Source organism: Aptenodytes forsteri, unplaced genomic scaffold (assembly GCF_000699145.1).
Source record: "Aptenodytes forsteri isolate BGI_AS27 unplaced genomic scaffold, ASM69914v1 Scaffold10, whole genome shotgun sequence".
Lineage (NCBI taxonomy): Eukaryota > Metazoa > Chordata > Aves > Sphenisciformes > Spheniscidae > Aptenodytes > Aptenodytes forsteri.
In genome coordinates this window covers 4,142,981-4,152,434 of record NW_008794117.1, presented here as the reverse complement: position 1 = coordinate 4,152,434, position 9,454 = coordinate 4,142,981, and the positions used below count along the sequence as shown (strand labels likewise).

The following is a 9,454-nucleotide window of genomic DNA, read 5'->3' as shown; positions in this document are numbered from 1 at the left end:
TGTCCACTGATGTAGTCACTCCATCATAGAAGGCCACTAGGTTGGTCAGGCAGGACTTGCCCTTGGTGAAGCCATGCTGGCATTCTCGAATCACCTCCCTGTCCTCCATGTGCCTTAGCATAGCTTCCAGGAGGATCTGTTCCATGATCTTCCCAGGCACAGAGGTGAGGCTGACAGGTTGGTAGTTCCCAGGGTCCTCCTTTCTACCCTTTTTAAAAATGGGTGCAATGTTTCCCTTTTTCCAGTCACCAGGGACTTTACCTGACTGCCGTGACTTTTCAAATATCATGGAGAGTGGCTTGGCAGCTACATCAGCCAATTCCCTCAGGACTCTCGGATGCATCTCGTCGGGTCTAATAGACTTATATATGTTCAGGTTCCTCAGGTGGTCACAAATCTGATCTTCTCTTACAGTGGGAGGGACTTTGCTCCCCCAGTCCCCATCTTGCGGTCCATCCACTCGAGAGGTTGCCAGTGAAGACTGAAGTGAAAAAGTTGTTGAGTACCTCAGCCTTCTCTTCGTCCATTGTTACCAGTTTGCCAGTCTTGCTCATTAGGGGGTGTATGCTTTCTTTGACCTTCCTTTTCTTGGTTATATATATCAACTATATAGTTGATATACTTGTAGAAGCCCTTTTTGTTATTCTTTGCATCCCTTGCCGAGTTCAGCTCCTTGGCCTTCCTGATCCCAGCCCTACACAACTGGGCAGTGTCCCTATACTCTTCCCAGGATAAACTACATTACTACAAACCTATGGTTAAGTAAGATTCAATCAGTTTTTACATGTTGTCATAAGAGGGGTAGAGTTCTTTTGTTCTTTCTTACATACTGATGGTGTTGATATTATGCTATTTGTTAATGCCAGGACCTTCTTTCTTTTTTCTCCTTGTGCTCCCCACCACCCTATTTCCATCAGTCACTGGTTTTTTTTTATTCTATGCAAAAAAAAAAAAAGTCTTTAATCCAGTTAGAGAATTGATGGTGTCCACTATTAGATGGTCAGCCCTTCACTTCTCATTTGCTCCTACTTGTTTGCAGTGTTTTGATTCCCCACAATTTAGTTTATATCAATAACAGAGGGTCAGTGCCATTAATACATTCTTTGTTATAAGGTCAGCTGTTTCTCAGTTTCTTGCCTATCTGGCAAGGCTGTTTTGGGCTATATGAATAACCTCCCATTGACTGTGGGAAATGTGCAGCAAAAGTCTTGTAGAGAATCTCTTTTCTACAAAGTGAATAACATACCCATGCTTTTCTCTGGGTTTCAGTTCAGGGGCTTAGTGATAAATGATGATTTAAGGCTATTCATTAAGATCTTTAATTGCGTTCTCTGGCTGCTTCCCATCTTCTGTGTTTATCAGCATCTCTTCCCCCTACATTGTTTCTGCTGCTTATACTAGCATTAGTGTGGTACTTTTCAAGAGTACTCCCAGACATCTATCTGCCCTGTCTTTCAACTCAGACACCAGCTGGCACTCTATGCTTCACTGCTGTAGCACAACAGAACTGGTTGAGATCTTTGTGAGGCAGGGCCTTTGGCAGTCCCGGGGAGTGGTGTATTTTGAAGAACAAATACATTGCAATGACTAAGTGACCATTTCTAGCTTCCAGGTTCTTTGCTTATTTTTAATGCAGTAATTACATAATAATCTTACCAAACTTATCCCTGTACGTAAGATTTTCTGCTCCAGCTAACTGATTCAATTCCAGTCATAGTGGAATCTTCTAAACGATCCATTACCCTTTTTTTTTTCATTATTCCTATAGAGAGTTAGACATCTATGTCAGCTATTTAAAATATGTCAAATTTGTCACCCAACTTTAAACAAGAAAGGGTGTCACAGTTTGAAAGTAATGTGTAGTTTTATAGCTATGTACCATTGGAGAAAAAAACTGGAAACTGAGAATACATAGATTTGAAAGTCACCCGCAACAATATTTTTCCTTTTAGAGACTCAATACTTTGTCAGTTCCTGTCTACTTGAACAGGAATGAATATGTTGACTGATCTCATCAGTGTGGCAAGAATATGGAGGCAGTATGTAGGAAACAAAACTAACTGCCTTGCCAGAGAGGAAGATATAAATGAATGACAGTATAAACATGATGACATCAGTAAGGATATTGCTGCAAGCTGAAATGAGACATTTTGACAAAACCAAAACAAAACGTGTAGTGAAGTTTTTATTTCAGGATATCTTTACTCCTGTGCATTTGTAGCTCAGATTTAATGCTATTTTAACAGAGTAGTATTTTGTTCAGTTTAGTATATGCTTTTTTGTTTATTTTATAACTATATATTGGATGAACAAAATATAACATTAAAGTTTTTAATACAGATTATTCAAATGCTAGGAAATGTGAAATATAATGTTGATAAAACAACCCTTACTTTGTGCCCATGTGGATTATTATGCTGACTATTGATATTGGGTAACATAGTTATGTCATAAAATCTAATTATAAAACATGATAAATTTTTTTCCTCCCAGGCATTTATTACCGGGGAGAGTCAGCAGAACACCAGTACTTCTTTCTCTGAATATTGGTGTGAATACAAGAAATAATTTTGATGAATGACTAGATATAAGGAAGAAATCTTTTACGCTGAGGGTGGTGAAACACTGGCACAGGTTGCCCAGAGAGGTGGTGGATGCCCCATCCCTGGAAACATTCCAGGTCAGGTTGGATGGGGCTCTGAGCAACCTGCTCTAGTTGAAGATGTCCCTGCCCACGGCAGGGTGGTTGGACTAGATGACCTTTAAAGGTCCCTTCCAACCCAGACTATTCTATGATTGCTATAATTCTTGTGTCTTTTCAGCTATAATATTATGAAGCATGTAATAGCTTTTTGCTGTCTTGTCTGAAATTTGTTAAAAATTCATTAATAAGATGGTGTGTTCCTCTTCAATTCTCTTTTTTTCCCAGATACTTTTTAGATCAATTTTACTTCCTTTCCTCTCATCTCACCATATTACAAAATACTTACGCTAATGCCCAAAAAGCTGAATGTTGTTTATAGCCGATCAAATCAAAACATCCTTTTTTGCATACATGTTTTTCCTAGCTACATTTTATTTTTATTGTTATTATTTGTTTAGCACCAACAGTGATAAAGATGAATGCAGGGAATATTTTCAAATTTTATGAAGTCATTGAGTTAAGGTAGAGTAGATAAAAGCCTATGTTTGCTTAATAATATTTAATAAATCCCCTACTACAGGAAGTCTACCATTTTTCCATATAAATGGAAAACACCCAAGATGAAATAGACTTGGTTTTCTTTGAGGTTGTTTTTTTTAAATTCTGGTGAATTACTTCAAATGTTTCATTTAGTATGAAGTATTTTTGCTATTGTTGTGATGGTTTTGTGAATGACAGAAAATTCAAACCACTGACTAATTTTTTTGGTAGTTTTCTTGACATCAACTGTGTCAGGCACAATAAAGTGCAAAAACCGTGCTGGTAGCACAGATAACAGTGTTAGCAGTAAGCACATCTTAGAGAAATGGGGATACCTTGACCAGCCAGCAGCTCTATTAATTTACTACACTTCATATGCAATGGGTGGCACACTTAATATCAGCGGTGCCATCACACACACTCACACACACACACATATACATATATATGTGTGTGTGTATTAACATTGCATGGAGAAAGCAACAGTGAAAACGCATTGTCAAGCTAAAGAAGGAACCATGATCTTTGGGGATTATCATCAAAGGAATGGTTGCTTGTAGAAGAGATGTTTGTGGTGTTTTTTTGTTGGTGGATTTTTTTTTTTTTTTGGTCTGCTTTGTTACTAGTTATCTAGACAGCTTGATTTCCATGGAAAACGCCACTCTTCTCACTGTAAGCTGTTTGGCAATGCCTGTTTCTACTGTTCTTCTATAGTGCCATTGCAAGAAGTGTGCATATCTGTTCTTTTAGTCTGTAGATTATGCAGATGCATCCTCACTATAAGCATTCTTATAAACTTATCAAAAAATATTGTATAATGAAAGTAGTATAGCTGATGTTAGGCTTGTGAACAAAAGCGAATAATAAATCTTGCAGTGGAAGAAAAATGAAAGATTGTTGGGTCTAAAACTAACTAGAAATAGGAAATAGTTTTTTAAAAAAGAAACACTGATCAACTTTCAGTGGCATCTGAAGCAAATGAAAATATTTTATTGTAGCTATATTGAACCTGTGATGTCATGATTTTCTGGTGGTTTGTGCGTGTGGTGTGTGTGTGTGTGTGTATGTTTCTGTTTTGTTTTTGTTGAACTCCCAGGAAGAGGTTTAAACATGAAGGCAAAACTTTCAAACCTTAGCATGGCTAAATATGAAGCAAAGCTGCCATTTTATTTTTTTGTTCCTTTTTGTGCCTCCATCTAGATCTGTCACATAATTTAAAGAAAAAAGAAAGATACAATTTAACCGCAGGAGAGCTAATAGTGTGAAAAAAAAAACCCTGATGAATTTTGTTTCCGCAGCACGATATTATCAAAGATTTAAGAAACAAATTTGCCAGCCTCGGCGAGAACTCTCTGGTAACAGCATAAATGTCTGTGTTGGTTTGCTTTTGAGTTAAAGGTTTCTTTTTCATTCATTTGAACATATTTCTCTTTTTTACCTCTTCTTTTTTGATTTATTATTCATACCCTCTATTTAGCAAGCCTTCATTTTTTAAACCTCTTCCATCTTCCAATGTCTTTTTTCCGTAACTTAGATGGAAAGTTTATGGCAGCAAAGCTGTCATTCTGGCTACTTCTGCTGCAGCTGTTCCTGCTTTTAGGTCATACATGTTTTGGGCGTTGTGTTTTTGGACATGATACTGACTGATTGTGTCATGTTCCTTTTGAGTAAGCTTTTTACCACGCCATCCGATGGACTCACTGTCATAGGGCTCTATGCAACTTCCATTTTGCAACTTATACTGCTTAGTCATCCTCAATTCTCCAGCAAACTTCAATTAACTTGGTGAAAGTTCAAACTCATCTGGAATTAACTGTGCGTTTATGTTTGCTCTTTATGTTCCTCTTTGTTTTTGGTAGTAGTTTAAATTATAAAGAACAAACTTCACCATTGCTCAAGCAACGTCATGCAGTATTGTTTGTTGCCGCTAGAGAATGCAAAATATAAAAGCACAGTGTATTCTGTCAAATATTCTGTTGGTAGGGTGGGCAATCTATATTGTAATATAATGATATGTTTTGAAAAAAATTCTGAGATGCTTCTGTTACTCTGGTATTCAGCAACAACTTGCAACTCAAGAGCCGCATACTGAGCAGTATGAAGTTATGGTCACGCTATAGAAGATTATTAAGAGTATGAACTGTTGCACAAAAACACGGCACAAAAGTGCAAGTTTGATATATGCAGTATATATATAATGACATGGGCTTTGAACTAACCTAATGATTTACAATTGAGATGACTCTTTTCAGATAAACTGCTAAAAACTTATTAAAGAAAAAAAAACAAGGGCAGAATATTACTTGAACATGTTAAGTATCTGTTCAGTAGCATTGTATGTATTAAAATGGTCCATGATGTTGCCATAGAGCCCATATACTAAGAGAAACCCAAAAACCTTTGGAGAACTGATAGTAACTGAAGTCCTCATCTTAAATGACTGGAATTTTTATTCAGGAAAAAGAAATGGAAAAGCAAAAACTTCTGTATCAACAAGCCAGACTGCATGACCGGGGTGCTGCTGAGATGGTTCTGCAGACAATCAGTGCTAGTAAAGGTAATGTTTTTTTCTGTGTAAAGGTAATGTTTTGTTTGTGTAGATTACATATTAAACCTTGTTTCTAATGATCTTTGAAATGATTGTAATTCTTATTGGGCAAAACCCACAGGTATTTGGCACTAAAATTTGCTTTCAAAATGCACCCAAAGTTTCAAAAAGTATTGACAGCTAATCCAGAAAAGGATAATGAATAATTCTCATGAGGTGGTGGTTGTTGTTGTTGTTACTAATTTTTCTAGTGGTGATTGAGAGGAAGTGTGGAAAAGTTCATAGCTTTAGCAGTATACAATGACAAAAAGGCCCCCAAATTCTGGGACGTGTACAGTTCTGAAGTAGGTGTAGACTTTGGTCTTTCCCCCCACACCCCCCCCAAATATCTACTTTATTGGTGTACTTTGATAAAACATTTCAGAAATGTAAATGATGCTTTTGTCCCTTAGACACTATCTTACTCTAAGGTTTGATGCTTTCATTGTCTGTTCTGTGATTTGTTTCTACAGTAGCGATGGTTTAAAAATTCCTGTTTACAAATTTAATTTACTGTAACTAAATGCTTCAGATCACTGTCATTTTCTGAAGAAACAGGAAAAAAATATCTAGACTGGCATGCAGAGGAGACACATTGTTAAACTTGAAAGATAGTTTAAAACTGTGTACCCAGCCTTAAATCAACTGTTGGATGCTCTAGCAAATGAAACATGATTTATATTCATTGAGCTCCGTCCTTCCTTTCTTATATCTTGCTTCTTTTGTGTGCTGTGTATACATTACACTATGTCTGTAGGCACTCAGGAAGATACTAAGTCACACTAGAGATCATGAAAGAAAAATAGGTCTGTTTTACAAGAGAAACAAAAAGGCCTCTCCTGATAAATTACCATTTAAGTCATTGTACGGATAAGTTAATAGAACATTCTTATTTTTATATATGATCTAAAAGTATATTTTAAAACAATTTTAAGGTGAGATGGGGCCAATGGTTGCAGCTACCCTAAAGCTAGGGATTGCCATCTTAAATGGAGGAAATTCTACCGTTCAACAGGTAAGGTACTAATTTATTTTCACCCATTCTAGTCAGTATAGGTCTTTATACCACAGTGGTAATTATTGTAGTAGTGCATTATGTAATGTGACTATTTGTCAGATGCTGTTTATCCTCTTACTCTCATTCCCAGAAGAAAATAGTGTACCAAAGTACCCTATTTTACTAGGTATGTGTTTCTTATTCATATACATATAATTAATCTACAGAACACAAGGCTAAAAGAAATTTTTTTTGCGCTTTAGCTGGAAGGCGGAAATTTTATGTTAAATTATTAACTTCTAGAGGAGTTCTGTGGGAGGGAAGGATTTCTTGGGAGATTGCCATTGTCTTGTAGCCAGTAGCAAAATTGCTGACCCCAGTCTTCACCAAAAAAAATGTTACACACCTTCAGAAGTCATGGAGAGTCTTGGTGATAGAAGCAGAGAACTCAAACTTGATTTACTAATCTATAGTAAGATAACGTGGTGAGCAGTGGACAAGTCTGATATGTTAACAGCATTCTGCACTGTTGAAGAGAAGTGACTGATACAAAGTATGTTCAGCATTCCGTACTACTTGAAGACTCCTGAGTCCAGAGGGCTTCATACCTGCCATTACTGTACTGCTGTAGGACAGTTTGAAGAATACAGACAACTGGGAACAGTTAAGGTCCCAAGTTAAGCAACCACTGAAGCAGCTGAATGCAACCAAAAATAATGTTCTTTTCAGGGGCTATCATTACCAGGAATTGACCAGAAAGACCACAAATTCTGCAAAAAAGTATCTGCTTGAACCATTGACAGTTCTTTGCGATGTCATGATATTAAATTACTTAGGAAAGTCATGACATTTATATGTAGTTATTTAATCTGAATTTGTAATGCTACAATCTAATTTTTTAAAAAATTATTTGATAAAGTCTTAACTAATCAGAATGCAGGAAACAGTTATTAGTATGGTTACAATAATACTAATACTACTAGTCTAAATTACATACTTATAACACAAAAGCATCAATAATACAGTTAGAATTGCTATTTTTTCAGTTGCCTCATTTTGACCCATTTTCTCTGGTGTTATGCTCACCTTTCCGATTTTCCTTTAGGTCCTAAGATCGACTCTTCAGTCTTTCTTGGGAAGAATTATATGGGTGGGGGGAGAGGTACAGAAGTGGTTTTGAAAGGTTGTAATCATCATCCTCTGGAGTTCTTTGCTTTGATTAGTACGGTGTTGTTGATGGGGGTGTTCTTCTGTGATCTTGGGTCTACTTGGGGTTATGCTGATACGTTTTGTTAACACTGTCTGCTTATGTGCTCTTTCATTTTGGAGGTTACTTATAATCCATTTTTCCTATTAATTTTGTTATTTGCAAAATGAGTTTTACCTCATTCACAATGTGAATTCTTGTAGCATTCCTACTAAGATTGATCTTTGAGCATTGTGATTTTTGTTCACAACTGGGACCTCTGGTGTCATCCTGTATCTTCACTCAACAACACATTGCATTCTAGAATCAGAGTTCCCTCCACTGAATAACTTTTTGTTATTGCAATCTATTATCAGATAGGTATTACACATTACAATAAAGCTAAAACAAATTTAAAAAATACTCACATGACTACTAACATGCTGTTGCAGCTAAAATAATCTAAAACAAACTGAGGTTATGACAAGCCCAGTCCGGTGCTGAAATGGTAGTGTCAAAACAAATTTCTGGCCTAGTAGTGGCAAGATTGTATTTATATTAAACACTAAATTCTTCTGGCTGTGTTGACTTCAGTTACTATCTTTATTTTCCATGTTTTAGGAAGGAATATCCAAAATGGATGACCTTTTCTGTAAAGGACATAAGCATTAAATGTTCTTTTTATTTTTGATACCTGGATTTTTCTCTGCGAGACTCTTTTATCTAATTTGTAAATATTTCAAAATAGATATTTCAAAACACCAGCATCACTAGTAATCTAGAATCCATCTAGTAATAAGTTAACTAGATTAACACAAAGTATAAATATTAATTCTCTGCATAAATTATTTGTTTTTACTGCAGAAAATGCTTGACTACCTCAAGGATAAAAAGGATGTGGGATTCTTTCAGAGCCTTGCTGGTCTTATGCAGTCCTGTAGGTAAGAAAATACCTACTTTAAAAATTTATTATTTTGCATTTAGGTTTTATTCCACAGGATTTATAGTTTTGGAAAGATCCTCTACATACTTTTTGCAAACAGCACCTGGAGACTGTAATGTGCCGGACTTGGGGTAAAGGACAAGGTGGTGCTCATGGTATGAAATCTTCATATGATATGGATCTACCTTGGTAAAAGAGCTCTTTTCACAAATGTTTATGGCATTTGTGTCTACTTGAGATATACCAGCAACTCCAGAGTTAGGAGCATTCTTCAGAGGCAAATTCTTAACTCTGGAGGTACCCTGTAATCCTGCAGAGACCAGGATAATGATCAATGTTAAGTAATCATAAAGATTTTGGGAAAACCCAACTTTGCTAGAAATATTAATAGGACTTTTTAGAAGGCAGAAAAAGGAATGGAATATTGTGTTTTAATAAACTGTGGAGATACTGACGACTTTGTCCATTCATGCTTCTTGACAGTTTATATTGATTTTATATACATAAATATATATATATATTTAAATGTTTTACATATAATTCTGAAAATAAACCAT

The 9,454-nt window shown here is 36.1% G+C and overlaps 1 protein-coding gene across 1 annotated transcript in view; it reads left to right on the top strand.

The window, feature by feature from the left end:
• Positions 1–9,454, top strand: part of RYR2 (ryanodine receptor 2) — a gene marked incomplete at its 5' end in the record, with an annotated part of 258,073 nt that overhangs the window by 192,156 nt on the left and 56,463 nt on the right. Inside the window, 4 exons of the mRNA XM_019471222.1 lie at positions 4,483–4,539; positions 5,642–5,741; positions 6,707–6,786; positions 8,819–8,895. Coding sequence (XP_019326767.1) covers positions 4,483–4,539; positions 5,642–5,741; positions 6,707–6,786; positions 8,819–8,895 — 314 coding nt within the window. The remainder of the gene's footprint in view (positions 1–4,482; positions 4,540–5,641; positions 5,742–6,706; positions 6,787–8,818; positions 8,896–9,454) is intronic.